The sequence below is a fragment of the Tupaia chinensis genome, unplaced genomic scaffold (assembly GCF_000334495.1).
Source record: "Tupaia chinensis unplaced genomic scaffold, TupChi_1.0 Scaffold000644_1, whole genome shotgun sequence".
Classification (NCBI taxonomy): domain Eukaryota; kingdom Metazoa; phylum Chordata; class Mammalia; order Scandentia; family Tupaiidae; genus Tupaia; species Tupaia belangeri.
Window position 1 is genome coordinate 7,292,763 of NW_006160165.1, and position 20,533 is coordinate 7,313,295.

Sequence of the window (20,533 nt, forward strand, 5' to 3'; positions counted from 1 at the left end):
CGGAAGACAGTGAGAGTGACAGACCAACAGAGAAAAATCAAAAACAAAACAGCTTCTTCGAAAAGATCAGTAAACAGGGAAGCTTCTAGCCAGGCTAAGCGGGAATGAAAAAGAAAAGGCACCACTTCCAACATGGGAGACAAGAGGAGACAGCGCTCTGACCTGAGCTCACCACGGTGTTGAAAGGTGCCGAGCCGGGTCCCGGGCACACCTCACCGGTGCTGCAGGGGGGTGCGCCTGGGGGTTCTGTGTGCCCTCGGCCCAACCCTCCTGGAGACTCGAAGCTCCCGAAGATGAAGCCCAGCGGGTACCCAGGGCTCGTCCCTCCTCAATCGAGATGCGCAATGATGCCGTGGCACACCTCAGTGCGGGTCTCTAACCAGAGAGGGCTGGGTATTTCTGAAAAGTGGAGATTCAAGAGAAACAGCACAAGAAAGGGGCCAGAGTGCCCAGCCGGCTCCGACCACGGCTGCAGTCGGTAAGGCCCTGTGAGGGGAGGTGCTCGTGGCACCCCAGGCAGCCTCTGGTTGCACTGTGGACAGCTCCCCCCACTGCCTGGGAGGCCGACATGCCACACGGCCCAGGCCCACAGAGGGAGCTCCTGAGACCCATGGGGCTGCACCCTGGTGAGCCCAACGCAGGATCGAGCGGCTGAGCAGCAGCATTCCAAGAGCAGAGCAATGGCTTGGGGGAAACCCGCACTGGGGACCACCGCCTGAAGGCCTCCACCTCCCTGAGAACCGCCAAAGTGCACACGGGCCGCAGCAACCACCCGGCTGGACCAGGCCGCGGGCTGTGACCTCACGGCCAGGCCCACGTGGCTTCACACACTCCGGAGCAGGGGCGGGCCACCCCACAGACAGCCGTGGCACAAGAGTGCACCTGCCCACGCCTGCAGAAGAGACTGAGGAGACTAGACCCCCGAGTGACGAGGCCGCCTCTGCAAACAGCCCTGCCCCAGCTGCGGTCTACAGCACGGCTTCTAGGGATCTTCCTCCACTGCAAGCGAGAGCAGGGGGTGTGGTGATACGAAGGGCTGCCAGGGTTCAGTGTCCTGGTGGGAGAAGAGGACAGGAAAGTGACACAGAGGCCCATTCACTGGCACCCGCTGGCTCCGCGGAGGCCGGCTCAGAATCTTCACCCACCTACCTGCGCTGCAGCGATCCACTGTGGGGTGGGTGCCACGACTATGGGCAGTGCAGGCACCAGGGCGGGCAGACATCTGGGGTGTACGGTGTGAGCTACACAGCTAGCCGCCTGAGTCACGGCTCCTCACAGCACCACAGCCCTCCTGGGCACAGCCCGCCGAGGACAGCAGGCATTACTTTCAGCTGGTATCTCCGCTCGGCTGTCACACGTGGAAGAGGGTCCTACACCTACGCAGAGTCCAAGAACTCTGGGCACTACTCCACAGGACAGCAGTCGTCGCTGGCATCTGGGGATCCCTCTCGGTTACAGAAAGAAAACAGACTTCTGCCAAATGTCTGAATATCAGCGCAAAGATACCAGGGCACAAAGACAGAGATTTCTCCTCAGGCACTAACTCTCCACTAACCATAGTCAGAGTGCAGGTAATCACAGAAAAGTCGAAAACAGGTTTTAGAAAGTTGGTCATAACAGAACGTGGTGAGGAACGGTAACATTCCCAGACAAACAAGAAATTCACCAACGCTAAGCCAGCTCTGCAAGAGGCACTCAAGGAGGCGCTGCCTCTGACATAAAAGGACAGCCTCACCAGGACAGCATGAGAAGGCACAGAGAGAGATGGTTCAATCCCTACCACTACAAAACACTCCCCAAGAGCAAAGATAAACAATAACTGATGGAAAGGAAATAAGAAAACCCCAAACAACCAGCAAACAACTAATAAAATGGCAGCTGTGTATTTATGTATATCAACGAATACAAATAATCAATCAAATGTAACAATTAAACTCCCCAATCAGAAGATATAAACCAGCTCGATGGATAAAAAGCAGGAGCCCTTTTCATGTTGCTTACAGAAAACACACCCCATCAGTAGAGACATACCCAGATGGGGAATGACACGTTGGGAAAAGTCCTTTCATGCCAGTGAAAAACAAACAGGGTAAGTTGCTATCCTAATACCAGGCAAAATAGACTTGAAAAAGAGCCAGAAGTCATCAGCTCATGAGGAAGATAAAACAATTCTAAATATTTACATAACCAATATTGGAGTACCCAAATACATTAAACAAAGACTATTAGGCTTAAAGGGAGACAGACACTCTAACATATCAATTTGGGGGGCTTTCAACCCCCCCTCTTGCTGTTACTGGGCCGACAGAAAAGTCATGATGCATTTTTGCATAGAAAAATAGGAAAATTCGCCATGACTTTTCCAACAACCCAATAGATAGGCCATCGAAACAAAAATTAAACAAAGAGACACTGGAGTTAAATGATATAAGCCAAATGGACCTAGCACATTTATAAAACATTTCACTCAACAACTACAAAATACACATTTTTTTCTCAGCATTGTAAGAAACATTTTTGAAGACTGACCACACAGGACACAAAACAAGCCTCTACATATTTAAAGAATAAAAATCATATCTAGCATCTTCTCTGACGACAATGGAATTAAAATTGAAATCAATTACAGAAAGAACTTTAGAAAATATACAACTACATGGAAACCAAACAACCTTGCTCCTGAACAATTTTGAAACTACTAAAGAAATTAAGAATGAAAATGTTATAAACTTGGGAACCAGCAGTTAGCGTAATGGCTATGTCGCTGGACTCCCACGTAGTCGACCGCGGTTCGTGTCCCGGACCCGGTGGCTTAAAACTCACGTCGGGCGCGTGTGCGTGCGTGCCCAAGATCCCGAGAGGAGAATGGAGGAGAAGGGATTGCGGCGTGACCATCCCCCCTGGGGGGTGATTTCTCGCTTTCTGTCTCTATGTCTCTCTCTGTCTGTCTGGTGAGCGCACGCGCCCTACAGTGAAAATCTCTCCAAAAAAAAAAATGTTATAAACTTGAAATAAATTTTAACAAAACATAATATCCAAAATGGTTGGGCTATGACACAAGTAGTACTAAGAGGGAAGTTTACAACAAGTAGCGCTCACAAGAAAAAAATAGAGATGGCAGATAAGCAGCCTGATTACGCATCTTGGGGAACAGGGAAAGGAAGAACAAATGAAACCCCAAACTACAGAAAACAAATAACAAAGATCAGAGAAAAATAAAAGAAATAGAGAACAAAGGAACAATAAAAAAAATCAATGAAACAAAAAGCAGGGTTTTTGAGAGGATAAACAAAATAAATCAATCATTAGCTAGACTAATTAGAAAAATAAAAGATCTAGATAAATAAAATCAGAAACAAAAAAGAAGACATTAAAACAGATATCACAGAAATACAAAAGATCATTAGGGAATACTATGGGCAACTATATGCCAACAATCTGGCAATCCTAGAAGATATGGACCAATTTCTAGACACGTACAATATACTTCAATTGAACTAGAAGAAAGAGAAAGAACTAAATAGACCAATAATAAGTAACAAGACTGAATTAGTAATAATCTCCCCAAAAAGAAAAGCCCAGGTTCAGATGGCTTCACTGCTGAATTCTATAAAACCTTTAAAGAAGTATTATTAATAGCATCAATCTTCTCAAACTATTTCAAAAGACCCAAATAGAGCTTGGCCTCCCAGATCCATTTTATGAAGCCACGATCACCTTGGTACAAAGTAGATAAAGGCACAACAACAAGAGGAAAATTACAGACCAATACTCCTGATGAATAAAGGAATGCAAATACTCTCAACAAAATACTAGCAAATCAAATCCAACAACACATGAAAAAGATTATACACCATAACCAAGTAGGATTTATCCCAGGGATACAGGACGATTTGACACATGTAAAACAGCAAATGTGATATATCACATTAATAGAAGGAGAAACAAAAATCACAGGATGACTATCAATTGACATAGTAAAAGATACATCTCTCTGTGATTAAGATTCTCTACAAGATAGGCATAGAAAGTATATTTCTTAACACAATAAAGGTTAATATATGACAAACATACATCTAACAAAAACTGATCGGGGAAAACTAAAAGCTTTTCTGCTTAAAATCAGAACAAGACAAGGGTGTCCACTTTCTCCACTCCTATTCAATATATAGTACTGCAGGACCTAGCCAATGCAATCAGACAAGACAATGAAATAACAGGCATCCAAACTGAAAAGCAAGGAGTTAAACTGTTCACATATGACATGATTATATACATAGAAAAACCTGAAGAATCCACCCAAAAAACTTTAAGATGTGATTTAAAAAAAAATTCAATAAAGTTGCAGGATTCAAAATCAACATACAATAAGCCGCAGCATTTTTGTACACTAATGACGAACAGACTGAGAAGAAATGAAGAAAGCAATTCCATTTACAATAGCTACAAAACAAAAAGAAGAAACAAACTGAAGAAATCTAACCAAAGAAGTGAAACATCTCTACCATGAAAAAAAGTTGAATATAGATATTGAAAAATATACAAAAACCAGAAGGAGGGACCAGCAATTAGCGTAATGGCTATGTTGCTGGACTCCCACGTAGTCGACCGTGGTTCGAGTCCCGGACCCGGTGGCTTAAACTCATGCCGGGCACGTGTGCATGCATGCCCAAGATCCCGAGAGGAGAATGGAGGAGAAGGGATTGTGGCGTGGTCATCCCCCCTGGGGGGTGATTTCTCGCTTTCTGTCTCTCTGTCTCCCTGCCTGGCGAGCACACACGTCCTTTAACAAAAATCTTTTCAAAAAAAAAAAAAAAACAACAACAGAAGGAAATCCCTTGTTCATGGATTGAAAGACTCAATATAGATAAGTGACCTACAAATTAAAAGTAATTTATATCAAAATACCAGCCACATTTTTCACAGAAAAATAGAAAAAAAATCACAATATGTTCTGGAATCACAAAAGACCCCATTATCATCAAAGCAATACTGTGCAAAAGAATAAAGTTGGAGACATCTCATTATCTAACTCCAAAATATATTACCAAGTCATAATAACCAAAACAGAATGGTACTAGCACAAAAGTAGACACAGACCAATAGAACAGAATAGAGAATCCAGAAAAGAACCCAATGATATATTGCCAACTGATTCTTGACAAAGGACACAAGACAATGCATTGTAGAAAAGACAATATTTTCATATTTAGTGCTGAGAAAACTGGATATCCACTTGCATAAGAATTAAACTAGACCGCTATCACTCACAATTTACAAAAATTAACTCAAAATAGATTAAAGACTTAAATGTAAAGCACAAAACTATAAAATTACTTAAGGAAAACATGGGGAAACTCTTTAAGATACTAAAGTAGGCAAAATTTCTTAAATAAGACTCCAAAAAACAGGCAACATCATCAAAAATAGACAAGTAAGATCGTAACAAGTTAAAAGCGTCTGCCTAGCAAATAAAACAACAGAGTAAAGGGACAACCCACAGAACGGGAGAAAATATTTGTCAACTATACTTCAGCTAGGGGATTGACATAATAACATGTAAGGAACCATAATATGTAGGGAACTCAGCCAACTAGCCCACTAAAAAAAAAAAAATAACCAACTGAAAACCAGCCATCAATCTGAACAAAGACCTTTCAAAGAAAGACATACAAATGGCTAAACAGCACATGGGAAAATGCTTGAGATCTTTTTTTTTTTTTGGAGAGGTTTTTGCCATAGGGCATGTGCGTTCGCCAGACAGAGAGAGAGAGACAGAGAGACAGAAAGCGAGAAATCACCCCCCAGAGGGGATGGCCACGCCGCAATCCCTTCTCCTCCATTCTCCTCTCAGGATCTTGGGCACGCACGCACACGCGCCTGGCGTGAGTTTCAAGCCACCGGGTCCAGGACGCAAACCGCGGTCGACTACATGGGAGTCCAGCGACATAGCCATTACGCTAACTGCTGGTCCCGATGCTCAAGATCTTTTAACACAAGGGAAATGCAAATCAAAATGGCATGAAGTATTCCCCCAATCCCAGTCAGAACAGCTATGATCACAACAAAAAACAAAATGAAGCAAAATAATAAGTGCTGGCATTGTTGCGGCAAAAAGGGAAGCCTTGTACACCGCTGATGAGAATGTTCAGTCACTGAGGAAAACAGTACTGAGGTTCCTGAAAAATCTAAAAGTAGAATTACTGTATGACCCAGTAATTCCACTTCTGGATATTTACAAAGGATACTCTGTTAGAGGAAGTCACTCCACTGGGAGACATTTGCTCATTTTGTGTATTGAAGCATTAGTCACAATATCGGAGACATGGAACCAACCTAAGTGCCCAAAGAGAAATGAATGGATTAAGAAGCATATTCACAAGAGAACATGACTCAGCCATGAAGAACAATAACCTCTCATTTGACACAGAGTGGACAAAGCTAGGAAATGCAGTGCTAAGTGCAATGAATCAGGTTACAGAAGACAGATACTGTATGTCCCCACTTAGCATACACCAACGGTCTGCCCCCCCGTGGTGGAGACTAGGGACCTGGGCGCAGAGGCTCAGAGTAATGGGAGACACCAAAAGTTGCATAGAGAAAAACACAGAGGAGGTTTGGGAGAAAATGATTAATAGACACCTGAATGCATGCGAGCAAGGGGCATCGGCTCCAGAACTGAACAGCACAGCAGAGCAGGAGGCGTCGTTGGCAATTCGACACACACAGATAGCTGGTGGGACTGCTAGCAAAAGTGCTGGACAGAAAGTAGTGTTTGACGTCAGATGGGATGGACATGCTTGTAGCCTGAGTGTCACATACTACACGCACGCTTTGAAAAACCACATTGTGGGGACCAGCAGTTAGCGTAATGGCTATGTCGCTGGACTCCCACGTAGTCGACCGTGGTTCAAGTCCTGGACCCGGTGGCTTAAAATTCACGCCGGGCGCGTGTGCACGCGTGCCCAAGATCCCGAGAGGAGAATGGAGGAGAAGGGACTGCGGTGTGGCCATCCCCTCTGGGGGGTGATTTCTCGCTTTCTATCTCTCTGTCTCTCTCTCTCTGTCTGGCAAACGCACGCGCCCTATAGCAAAAACCTCTCCAAAAAAAACACATTGTGCCCCACAAAGATGGACAACAGTTACAGGAAAGCCCGAAGTCACAATTAAAAAATAAATTTAAAAATAATAACAAAGCTTATCAGTCCAAATTTGAAAGAAGCGCCCAGCGATCCCTGTCCACGCTGTCAGGAAGGCCATCCACATGTGAGAGGGTGCACCCTTCTCATCTGTCTGCGTTCGAGGTGGCCACAGGCCCACAGGACAGGGAAGAATCAAACGGGAACCCATGCTGTGTGAGAGAAAGGGTAACACCCACTCAGAGAAGAGGCAGAAGCTGTCAGGCAAAGGGCAGCCCACCCCCCAAGCCCTCCCGCCCTCAATCCTTTGAACCCTCAGGAAGACGTAAAACTGGGCCCCTGACTAAGTACAGCTGCTGCCATTTGGGGGGGAAGTCCTTCAGGCAGGGCTGCCTGGCACACAAGGGGCAAAATTCCCAGTAACTCCAGAGAGGCTGAACTCCTACCACCCCTGACTTTCCAGGTGCGACCCCTGTGGCGACCTGGAGAGACAGGGCTGTTCGTTTGTCGGGGTTGCTGTGACAAACCTGTGGTCTCTGCTGGGCTCTGTTCTGGCATAGGACGTGCCTAATTTCCAGTTTATGGGAACAGAGCTTGGTGGCCCTGGAGTGTCCCGGGAGAAATACATTCTCCTCTCAGGGTTCTAGGCACCCACACACATCTGAGTTTGAAGCTGTCGGGTCCAGGACTTGAACTGCTGTTGACTACATGGGAGTCCAGCAATGTAACCATTACGCCATCTGCTGGTCCCAGAAAGCAAGAAACATTTCAAATTGTCTAGTCTCCCCAGTGTGGTGGCTCACTGGCCTCTTGCAACTCTGTGCTGCGCCTTCTGCTCTGAGCATCAAGGGGGACTCCAGGACCCAGATGCGTCCTCGGGGTCGTGTCTCGTGAAAACTGAATTCAGCATCTCAGAATGAAATGAGGTTGCAGAGGAAAGGTAGTCTCTGCAGCTGGATAGGACAGCCCCTCACAAGCCCTCACCTCAATACCTAATGGTGGTGCTTAGTACAGGGTCCGCTGGGGGCCCCGCAGCCCTCTCCCCCTTCCCAGGAGACTGGCCCACTGGAGTCAGAGGCCTCAACTCGTAGGTGAGTGCGTCAGGCTCAGATCCCGTGGGCTGACCCATGGGCACAGGCGCCACCTCCTGGCGCAGAGTCTAGTCCACTCCGCCAGCCGGGAGGTGACACAGGACGCCCTAGTTACAGCCTGAAGGTGAAGCGGCCTGAATAGGCCATAGTGGTGGCCAAGCTGCAGAGGACAAACTCACCAGCCGAAGGTGGACACCACCCAGGCCGTGCAGAGAGGAAGGCACGGGCGGGGGAGTGAAAGGCCCTGGGGAGGAAGGAGGCTCTGACACATGCACACCAACGAGCCTTGAGGACAGCGTCCTCAGTGAGGTCACGAAGGACGGGTGCCACCTGATTCCACTCACACGGGCCTGGCTGTCAGCCATGGAGACAAGAGTGGAATGGTGGCCGGGGCCAGGGCCAGGGCAGGGGAGGGGTGCTTCACGGGGATGGGGAGTCATGGAGGACGAAGAAGGTTCTGGAAAGGGGCGGTGGTGACACTGCACACTCCTGTGTACTAACACCACCAGACTGGACACCGACCAACAGTTGAAAAGGTAACTCTTACAGTGCGTGTATTCAGAAATCGGAGAAATGCATAGGACACATACACGTGCACGTCGGCCGCAGTCGGAGCATGGTGGTGGGTCACAAGGACGCCAGACACTGCCTGGAGCAGGCTGCCCCTATTCCTCCCAGCAGGCTGTCGCCCACTCCCCCAGCAGGGTGTCCCCCACTCGCCCAGCAGGGTGTCCCCCACTCCCCCAGCAGGCTGTCCCCACTCGCCCAGCAGGCTGGTGCTTCACTTCTGAACCCGCCAGGCCTGGGGGCGGGCTGTGCGGCCCCCTGTGCCTGCTCCATGTCCACCTGCACCCTCAGAGCTCTGCTCAGGGTCAGGGGAGGCGCCAGCTCTATTTCCACAGCACAGGGCTCCCGGGCCACCAGGCAGCTAGCAGGGAGCAGGCTCGGGGTGTGTCCCTCGTCCCTCGGGGCAAGGCTGCCCGGCCACACCCTGCTCAGCTCCCCATGAACGACCCTCACGGGGGTCAGCATGCCCACGACCTTAGCAGACCGTACCCCTGGATTTCCCTCCATGGGAGAAAAGTGGGGCTGAGGGGGGGATCCAAGGCAGCAGCCCTCACAGGCAGGCCGTCTGCACCTCGGGCGGGAACGGCTGGACTCGCGGGCTCACAGCCTCCATCCAGCCCATGAAACTGCTTCAGGCAAAGGCCACAGGAGGGCCATTTCAGGGACCTTGCCCAGGACACACCCACCACGCGGGCTGCGTCCGTCCCGCGCACGCTGTGCAAACCCACTCCGCAGCCTGAGGTTGTGGAGGGCAGCGACTGTAGGTATCGCTGGGCTGTGGGAGCTGAGCTGGGCCACGTCACCTGTGCCAGGGACCTGCACACCGTCGGGCACGCACTGCCACAGCGCAGGACCAGGTGGGGAAGGGCCTGGGTGCAGGGTGCTCACAGCTGCTCCCTGTCCCAGACCCGGATGGGCCCAGAGCAGCCTTGCTGCCCCACCTCAGGCAGGCCAGCGCACAGCTGAGCAGGGCGGGGGGCACAGGAGGGCAGGGACCCCACAGCATGCCCACTAGCGGCAGGAACACCCAGCCCAGTGGGGGGAGCACCTTCCTCTGAACAGGGCGGTGCAGCCCAGGTGAGCACGGCTGCGGTTCAGACATGCGGACCTCAGAGCTCAATCCCTTTCCTTTGAGTGGTGTGGAGCTTGAAACGATCCACCCAGATCCCCAGGTAGCACGCGGGGATCCCCCGGTCTCACCGCATGTTCCCTTTCCTTCGATCCTTTATCACCGCCCTTCCCTTTCAGATCACGCACGGCGAGGTGTGGCAGGGAGCCACAGGAGCTGAGGCGGGGCCGGCAGCTGGGCTCTGAGCACGGGCAACGTGCCTTTGCTGATCACCATTCCCTGCTCGGCCCCAAGGCCCTCGTCGTGCCAGCAGCCACAGACAAGTCCACTCCACGCCCCATGTCCACGGGCCTTGTCCCAGGGCTCTGCCGAGGCCTCACCTGCACTTCCGAGTCGGCGTCCACCTGCTGCAGCTGGAACCAGGTGTCCCTGTTGTGGTATTTCTGCAGGTCCTCCTTCTGGATGGCCACCTTCCCTGCAACACACAGTGCCAGGAAGCCGTCACCAGAGAGGACGCATCCTCCGGGTCCAGGCATGAGTGGAGGCCCCTCCCTGCACTCGCTTCCAGCAACAGGACCAGCACAGGTAACAGGTTGTGGCCGCCCCCGTCCTGGGTGTCCAAGGTGTAGACCTCACAGCACCGACCGAGCACATGTCACACCCCGACCAGCCCGAGGGCGTGGACGTGCAGGAGGGCCTGTCCACGTTCGCTCTGCGGGCACTCCCTGCTGACCACGGCGACCTGGCACTGGCCTCATCTTACAGACACGGACACACCCCGCCTCCTCGCTTCACACAAGCTGCTCTCGCCCTGGGAGGACGGGCCCAGGTGCCCCGTGCCCAACATCCTCCATGAAGCAGACGGGTTAAAGCATACCATGCCAGGTTTTACGAGGGTGCAATGGAAAAGTGCTCGCAGGGCTATAGCTTAGAACACGTGTGTGTCCACCTTTAATTCACATCTGTGCATGTGTGTACACACATGGGTATGTTTGTGTATGCCTATGCACATGGGCCATGGGCATCCGTGCGACTACATATATGGACATATTTGTGTGTGGTGTGTGCAGGCACATGGATGTGCACATGTGTGCGTGTGTTCATGTGTTTGCCTATGTGTGTGTGCATTCAAGGACAGCAGTGTCAGTGGCCCCCATGGAGGGAGGTTTCTCACAGCTCGAAGGAAGGCCTTCCTCCAGTGAAAGGCAGCTCTGGGCCTCCCCGTGGAGTCACAGCCTCCTGCATGGAAGCTCCTGGAAAGTTTCTCGGAGCGCAGGTCCCAGGGCACTGTTGACGGGAGAACCAAAGCCCCGGCCAGCTGGTCAAGGCTCCAGGGCACTTCTGTGGGTCCCAAGACTTGGGGCGTCCACTCTGAACAGTTCTGATCCCTCACACAGCACAGTACTTCGCAGCTTGAATTTCAGTGAAAACACATACCTGACACATGTGTAATAACACCCACCCAGTACAGGTTTATAATATCAGAGAATCACACGTAATCGTGACGACTCACACATTCACCTCCTGCAGAGGAGGGCCTGCTGGGTGCTGGGCACCAGGCCACCCTGCCCTTCACCCAGCATCCTCCACACCCTGCAGACCACACTGCCCACGTGGAAGGCAAGGTCCCCACGGCAACATGCGTGTCTGACACAGACGGGTCCACGTGTTTGCACTCATGCACACGAGATGCTATCTATGCACTGCAAAGTCTTACAGAAAGAGAAGTGATAAGACCATGTAAAAGTACTTTTCTCTAAAGTTCTAGTGTTTCCTCAAGTTTATTTTTTCCAAGAATGAGTGAAAGAGCACCCCCCCCCCCATGGCCTCAACACCATGGCCCACCCCGCGCGGCGGCACTGGGCCGACATTTCAGTTGAAAGGGATAAGGCACTCTTTAGACTCCATAGTGAGCCCAGCTGGGCAGAGGATGGCTTTTGAAGTTTGAAATTTTAAGAAACTGCAACTTTACTGCTTCTTTGCATTTTTATGAGCTAAAACTGAAACAATAAGGCATATACATAATGCTTACGTGAACCCTGTAACTACTCATCATTCTTAGTCCTTCCTTTAAGAAACCCTTCGTTTAATTCTTGGTGACATAGTATAGGAACATGGAACAAAATTCAGAACGCTCCAAAGGGGACAAAATACAGCCCAAAGCCCGCCTCTCCCCCACTGTGCCAGCTTCCCAGCTCGGGGTCATCTCCACCCGGCACCCTGCCTGGACTTGTGCCACTCGCCAGCCTCAAGGACAGCACGAGAGCTGGGCCCACAGCCCCGTAGGAAACACACCTCCTATGTGACTCTGAGTGTTCTGATCCGTATCCGAGTATCTATCCGGTACCTTAGGTGTGGCAGAGTTGACCCCACCCTCCTTGCCCACTGGGCCGCACACCCACCACACGGGCTCAAGGGTACTTCCTACTGGGCTCTGTGCCTGCCGGGCCTGCTCTGGAAATGGCAGCCCGGCCAGGCAGGTGGCAGAGCTAAGGAGCAATGGGAACAGTTTCAGAACCTCGGGAGCCAAGAGACCGCCTGAGATGGAACACTGCACAAGAGCAGGTGTCCCCCCACTTCCCGGTGGACCAGTGAGCCCTGAGAGACCAAGTGTGTGGACGAGTTCTCATGCTCCCATCCAGTCTGCACCCAGCCAGCACAAGGAGGCAAGGAAAACAAAAAGAGACGTGTGGGAAAGGAAGAAACGAAAAAAAGTATTTGTAGGATCTAAAAACAAAAACAAAATAAAAATAAAAATAAGAAACCTACAAATAAGCTAACAGAACAGAAAACACGGTCAATATATATAAATCAACTGTGTTTGTACATGCAGCCAACAGTAGTAAAAATTAAAATGGAAAAAAAAGATTGCGCTATTCACAAAAATCATGCTTTTGTGCTTTTGGTATACTACCTATTACCTATGTCAATAAACACATAAGATATATACGTTTGTCTCTTTATTTCCAAAGGCGGGCCCCTCAACAGGATCTTCACTTTTCAATTCTTCCCCAACCCAGCAGACAAGCAGGACCACAGCACGCCCACCGTGTTCGGGCAGGTCCAAGGCATGCACGTGGAGCCCTCCCACACAGAGCCTTCCGACGAGGAGCCTTCCCACATGGAGCCTTCCCACGTGGAGCCTTCCCACGTGGAGCCTTCCCACGTGGAGCCTTCCCACATGGAGCCTTCCCACGTGGAGCCTTCCCACGTGGAGCCTTCCCACATGGAGCCTTCCCACACGGAGCCTTCCCACGTGGAGCCTTCCCACGTGGAGCCTTCCCACGTGGAGCCTTCCCACACGGAACCTTCCCACATGGAACCTTCCCACATGGAACCTTCCCACATGGCCTCCAGTTCGCAGCTACAGTCCTGCCATCTACACTACAGTGGCTGGGCCAGGAATAAATTTTTTCAAATGTGCAACACATGTAGGCAGAAAACACAAATGAAGAAAATTAAAGAAGACCTAACTATGTGGAGAGATATACCATATTCATAAATTAGAACACTCCATTCTGCTCAGATGTTAATTCTCCCCAAATGAATCTATACAGATCAAGACGATCCCAATCAAAGTAAGAATTCTTGGAAACTGAGAACTTGCTCAAAAATTTATGACAATTCCAAAGGCCAAGACTAGCAAAACAAGTTTGGGAGATGAGGAAGCTGGTGATCTCAGACTGGGCTAAGGCTTGCTATGAAGCTGCAGTGATCAGTGGTACTGCTGTAGAAAGTGCAGGTCAATGAAACAGAATCGAGCGGCCAGAACAAGACCCACACATGAAGCTGCCTAGCCGTCAAGGTAATTCAATGGAGAAAGGATGTCTTTCAACCGAAATACTGGAAAAAAGGATATTTATAAGGAAAACAAAAACTTGAGCCTTTCCTCTATGCCATATGAGAGATTTAACTTAAGCAGATCACAATTTTATAAGCTTTTTAGGAGAAAAGAGAAGAAAATCCTCTCAGCCTTAGGCTAGGCAAACATTTCTTAGATATGACACCAAAGTACAAACCATAAAAGAAGAAAATCTGATAAATCAGAGATCATAATTAATATTTTCTGCTCTTCAAAAAACAGGGCTAAAATAAACCACAATCTGTAAGAAAATGTTTGTAAAACATCTATCTATGAAGGACTTGTATCCAGAATTCATAGAGAGCTTTAAAAAGTCAATTAGACAACAAACAACAAGTTAATTAAAAGGGCAGAAGGTGTGCAGTTTACCAATGAGAGGAAAGGGGGCAGATAAGCTTATGAAACGATGTGTAACTTCACTCATGCACATGCGTGGAGCCGCGAGAGACGCAGCACAGCAGCAGAGCAGGGTTCTCTGCAAGGCTGACCACATGGACGGTTCCGGGTTTGTGCCCAGAAACCCCCAGGTGTGCCCAGGGCACGCTGCCACCACCCTTCCCCCCCGCCCTGCCCAGGCTGGCGCTAGCTCCTCTCCCACGGGCTCTTCACTCACCAGCGGCTTCCATGCACCTTCAGCCACATTTCTGAACTTCTTTGGACCTGTTTCTCCCTCCTGCAGGAAATGGTGGCCATAGCCACCTCCTGGGGTAACACAAAGCCTGCCCACGCATGCAAACAAGGACCGCAACACACGGGTCTTTGAGAAGTTCGTGGAAACTGCCTGTGTCCGAAAGCTTTTTGGACCCAAACTAGCTTGTACCGAGTTCCAATCCCAACGGCTCTTCGGTTTTCCCGTTTCAGCATTCAGTAACCAGTACGGCCCTTTTGGCCCTAACAGCCACCTGAGAAGCCTGATAAAGCTGCAAGGTCCTGGCCACCCCTCAGAGAATCTGGTCACGGGGTTGGACAAGGGCCTGGGCACTCCCCCCAGGAACAAAGAGAAGCCTGGAGCCAGGGGCCAGCAAGAGCTGAAGGACAGGTCAGATTTGGAAACGCACTGACTTGAACTGTCTCCGATGTTAAGAGGGTGACCCAGATGCACGTGAGTACACGTGAGCACACTCATGTTGAGGCGTGCAGAGAGGCCATCATGGGACCAGCAGGTGGCATAATGGTTACCTCGCTGGACTCCTACATTGTCGACTGTCGCTTAAGTCCTGGATTTGGTGGTTTAAAACTCATACCAGGCACATGTGTGTGTGTGTGCCCCAAATCCTGAGAGGTGAATGGAAGAGAAGGGACTGCAGCATGGCCATCCCCCTTGGGGATGATTTCTCACTTCTGTCTCTCTGGCAAGTGCACATACTCTATAGCAAAATTCTCTCTTAAAAAAAGAAAAAAAGAGGAGCTGGCAGGTAGTGTGATGGCTAAGGACACTGGACTCCCACACGGCTGATCATAGTTCAAGTCCTGGTCCTGGTGGCTTGCTTTCTCATTTTCCCTCTCTCTTTCTCTGTCTCTGTCTCTCTCTGATCAAACTGGAAAATAATAATAAATAAAGTTAAATAAAATAATTATTTGTAAAAAAAGAAAAAGAAAACCCATGATGGGTATAAAAAGTTACGTTCAGAGAATTTTGGGGTCAGTTCTGTGATTTAGTTCCTTTTCATACAAATCAGACTCTAAACTGAGGTTCCTAGCTCCAGAGAAGAGTTTCTACATCTGGACTATAACATGCCCTGAGCTTTTATAACAGAGTGATTCAATGTGTGGAGGTGTTTTCCAAAGCCATCATTCTAACAATCTAGCACTGACGTGTCCTGTGCCTGATGAAAGTTATACGCCGGATGTTAGAGGGGCCAGTGGAGCCATCCCACTCTGACCCTGATGGAACCTGGTCGCAGGCGCATCAGGACACCAGGACGCACTTTGGGCAGGGACCTACTACCACCCACGTGTGCAGAGCCAGCCCTGGTGCCAAGGTGAAGGTGGGGGTGCTCGAGCCAGTGCAGGTCACAGGAGGGAAGTGTTAGCTGAGGGGCTGAGAGCACACAGCTGGAGGGCTGGTGCTGGCTGCTGGATGAGGGGGGAGGTGAGGGAGGTATGAGGGTGGAGGTAAGAGAGGAGGTGAGAGAGGTGTGAGGGAGGAGGTGAGGGAGGTGTGAGGGAGGTGTGAGGGAGGAGGTGAGGGAAGTGTGAGGGAGAAGGTGAGGGAGGTGTGAGGGAGGAGGTGAGAAAGGTGTGAGGGAGGTGTGAGGGGGATGTGAGGGAGGAGGTGAGGGAAGTGTGAGGGGGAGGTGAGGGAGGTGTGAGGGAAGTGTGAGGGAGGAGGTGAGGGAGGAGGTGAGGGAGGTGTGAAGGAGGAGGTGAGGGAGGTGTAAGGGAGAAGGTGAGGGAAGAGATGAGGGAGGGTTGAGGGAGGTGTGAGGGAGGAGGTGAGGGAGATGTGAAGGAGGAGGTGAGGAAGGAGGTTAAAGAGGTGTAAGGGAGGAGGTGAGGGAGGTGTGAGGGTGGTGTGAAGGAGGAGGTGAGGGAGGAGGTGAGAGAGGTGTGAGGGAGGAGGTGAGGGAGGTGTGAGGGAGGAGCTGAGGGAGGTGTGAGGGAGGTGTGAGGGAGAAGGTGAGGGAGGTGTGAGGGAGGTGTGAGGTAGAAGTGAGGAAGGAGGTGAAGAAGGAGGTAAGGTAGGTGTGAGGAAGGTGATGTAAGGGTGAGGTAGCAGTGAGGAAGGAGGCAAAGAAGGAGATGAGGTAGGTGTGAGGAAGGAATGAGGTGGGGTGAGGAAAGAGGTGAAGGAGGAGGTGAGGTAGGTATGAGGAAGGAGTGAGGTAGGGGTGAGGAAGGAATGAGGTGGGGTGAGGAAAGAGGTGAAGGAGGAGGTGAGGTAGGTATGAGGAAGGAGTGAGGTAGGGGTGAGGAAGGAGTGAGGTGGGGTGAGGAAAGAGGCGTAGGAGGAGGTGATGTAGGTGTGAGGAAGGAGTGAGGTAGGGGTGAGAAAGGAGGTGAGGTACGTGTGAGGAAGGAGTGAGGTAGGGGTGAGGAAGGAATGAAGGTAGAGGTCAGGAAGAAGGTGAAGGAGGTGAGGTACGTGTGAGGAAGGAGTGAGGTAGGGGTGAGGAAGGAGGTGAGGAAGGAGGTGAGGTAGGTATAAAGGAGGAGGTGAGGTAGGGATGAGGGAGGAGGTGAGGTAGAGGTCAGGAAGAAGGTGAAGGAGGTGAGGTAGGTGTGAGGAAGGAGTGAGGTAGGGGTGAGAAACATGAAGAAGAGGTGAGGTAGGTGTGAGGAAGGTGAGGTAGGGATGAGGAAGGGTTGAGGAAGGAGGTGAGGCTGCTGTGAGGAGCCCATACCTGGTCTCCCTTAGTCCTCAGGGAACCCTGAATTTGGGGAAATCCCGGCCTCCTACCCTTGGACTGACCTCATAGGGAGTGTGGGGCTCCTGTTGGCGGGCCTGTGTCTAGACGATGCCCCTGCATGCGTGGACACAGGCCTGGTGACACCCATGGCCACACCACAGGGTTGTGCCCAGCCCCCCACAGAGCCCTCTAGGGAAGAGGGGGATGGAGGCCCAGAGGCGCGAGTGGTGACTGCCTAAGCACAGGCTCGCTGTCCCAACCCCTGCACAACCCTGCCCTCCCCTCGGGCCCTCCTTTTGTCCACACTGAGGAGAGGGCCAGGGCCGGGGTGGGGGGCCCAGGGTGGTGAGGGCCACAGCGTCCACCAGGGTCCTCTCTGCCCCCAGCCCGGGAAGGGACCCTCAGCAGTCCTGGTTAGTTTGGGGACAGTGCACCCAGCCGAGCATGCCCGAGGCCTGTGCCCGTGCTTGGGACACTGTCGGAGCTGTCGGGGCCATGGGCAGCACAGGCAGGGACCAGGGCCACCCCATCAGGACCCCTGAAGAGTTGCAGCCCTACCAGGACCAGCTGACGGGGACGGGCGGAGGGCGGATGTGGCGGCCCAGTTGGTACCTACCTATGATGGACTCCCTCCGGAAAACGTCTCTATCGAAAACGTAAAATGACAGGTGACGAAAACTCCGAGGAATTTCACAGTAAAAGTCTTCTCCGTAAAAGGGGCTGGACAAACAGACAAAACATGCCTGGTTAGAATGTAGCTGCGGGTCGGCCGTGCAGGAGCCTGCCGGCGTGCAGCCCGGCCTCCCAGCGCACCTCTCCAGCCCACCAGGGGACCTCGCTTGCAAACTCGCCCAACACGCTGCTCCGGCCCCCCCACGCCCGGGGGAGCCTCTGCCCCCGGACTAACAGGCAGCTCAGGAAAACCAGGACGTGGCCCACTTCGAGATGAGCTTGGCTGTGCCCACGCGTGACACTCCAGGGCCAGGTGGTGGGGCGTGGGGCGTGGGGCGGGGAGCGCACTCCGCACAGGAAGCAGCCACTGCCAGCTCCATGGAAGCTCCCGCTGAGCAGCTGCCCACCCCCAGGTGGCCTCCCCGTGCTGCGTGCCCGCACACCCGCTCCTGTAGCCCACGTGTGAGTCACTCAGATGCGCCACCGCCAGAGACCAGACCGGCCGAAGCTCAGCGGGGAAGGCAGGGGCCTCGTCACCAAACCACCTTCCTGTTCTGCCCACGACAGACTGGGGTGTCACACCAAAAGTGACACTTCAGGACACCAAGCTCACCTCACACCCTCACATACAACTGACTTAGACTCAGGGGCTCCGTTTCCAGGCACGTTTCCAGCCAAGGTCCCAAACGGGAGACATGGCAATTCGAGTCAGAACTAATAGACATCGGGGCAGAAGCAGCAGGAGCCGCGGCAGCAGGGACAGGCAGGCACAGGTGAGGGGACACCCACAGATCCCACACACCAGCTGGGACAGGGGACACCCAGTCCAGGGGAAGGGCCAAACCACAGACAGGAGCAAGCCTGGAGCCCGAGCCAGAGTTCTCAGACCGACATCAGAAGCACTACTGCCAGGAGAAAACGAGGTAAATCAGACGTTACAATTAAAAATATTAAAAACTGTGATGCTTTAAAAGATACCATTAAGAAACTGAAAAAAACGAAGACTCGGGAAAAATATTTGGGAGTGGGTTACCCAATGAAGGACTCGTACTCAGAATTAAGAACTCTCGCTGCTCGGAACCAGCAGTTAGTGTAATGACTATGTCACTGGACTCCCACATAGTCGACTGCGGTTCAAGTCTCGGACTCGGTGGCTTAAACTCACGCCGGATGCGTGTGCGTGCGTGCCCAAGATCTCAAGAGGAGAATGGAGGAGAAGGGATTGCGGTGTGGCCATCCCCCCTAGGGGGTGATTTCTCACTTTCTGTCTCTCTGTCTCTCTCTGTCTGTCTGGCGAGCACACATGACCTATAGCAAAAAAAAAACCCAAAAAACAAAAACAAAAAAAAAAACCCTCTCCCCCAAAAAAGAACTCTCACTACTCAATGATAGGTAACAAAGAATTCGATTCAAAATGGGCAAACCACGCCCAGCCTACTTGGCGGCAGGGCACACGTTAGGCCCCGAGGCACCGATGATGCTGCCTACTCTCTGCTGGTCCCTAGGTGGCCATCTCTTTGGAATGAAAGCAAAACTTTTAGAGGTCGGTCTACAACGCTTCGATTGTGTGGAGCGAGCTGGGTGCAGAGAAGCACGCGGTGCAGGCAGAGGCCTGGTCAGGCGCTGCACGCTTCTGAGATCTGTCACCACAGCTGACGCGCCCGCAAGGCCCAGGACCCTCCCGGCCCCGGGACAGGCCAGACCTGAGGAAGGTGCCTGAAGCCCAGCAGCTGAGCCCACGGCAGGAGGGCCGAGCTGGAGGTGGCCGGACCCATGGCAAGACGACGGCTAAGACAGCCGGAACGGGGGCGCAGTGGGAGGCTGGGGCAGGAGGGTGGCCTGCAGTGAGAAGGGAGAGGACTAAGCAAGGCCCTTATATTATCTGCCTACAGGAGCAGTGTGTCCAGACCCTCCGCCATAACCCGCGCTGTCAGAAAACCGCGTTCCTCCAAGCACGCTCTCCTGCTTGGGCTGTCTCGTGGGCAAGCCTCCTGTAATTCGCCTGCATCTGGGAAGTGCTGTGTGTGCTTGCATACGTGTGGGCCTGTGTGCACTTGTGTACTGTGTATACACGTGTGTGCATGCACATATGTGCTGTCTGCATGTGTCTGTGCCGACACATGCCCAAAGGCCCGGCTGGACACATGCCCACTCCCCGTGTACACTGCTTTGGTAGAGCCAGGGCTGTGGCCTGCTCCCACCTGCCCGCAGCTGTGCAGCCCTGGGTACTGGCAGGTGTGCTGTCTGGCAGCAGGACAGCGCCCTCTTTCCCCAGCCTGGAGGAAACACCACCACGGATCTTCAAACTCCAAGAAGGGAACCCTAGACATGCAATTCAATGGCCACAAAGAGTAACCCCAAGGAGCTACTAACAGCGACTGACATGAGCATTTAACAATGATTCATGAAACATCTGGCTTTTAAAATTTTTTAAACTTAACTTTATATATTTATTTGTTTATTTTTTTATTTTAACCAGAGTGGGACAGAGTGAGAGAGAGAGGAAGTGAGAAAGCTAGCTAGGTGCCAGGTCCAGTACTCGAACCGCAGTCAGCCATGTGGGAATCCAGCACCCTTAACCACCACACAAATTGCTGGCTCCCCCTTTTTAAAAGTTATTTTATTTAACTGTATTTACCTGTTTATTTTTTAAATTTCTTACATTAACATTTGGCTTTTAACGAACTGTGAGACAGACGTCTGTTTCCGTCCACCCTCTCTGAGGAGAGGGCAGAATCAGTCGGTCAGTGCTGGGGACCAGCCTTCACCACTCCTGGGTCTCC

General features: G+C 51.5%; 1 protein-coding gene across 1 annotated transcript in view; it reads right to left on the minus strand.

Moving 5' to 3' along the window:
- The window catches only part of RASA3 (RAS p21 protein activator 3), a 101,342-nt gene that overhangs the window by 38,545 nt on the left and 42,264 nt on the right, over nucleotides 1-20,533 (minus strand). The window contains exons 3-4 of the mRNA XM_006159672.3: nucleotides 17,695-17,798; nucleotides 10,247-10,341 (exon numbers count right to left, since the gene is read on the minus strand). Of these exons, the coding sequence (XP_006159734.2) occupies nucleotides 10,247-10,341; nucleotides 17,695-17,798 (199 nt within the window). The remainder of the gene's footprint in view (nucleotides 1-10,246; nucleotides 10,342-17,694; nucleotides 17,799-20,533) is intronic.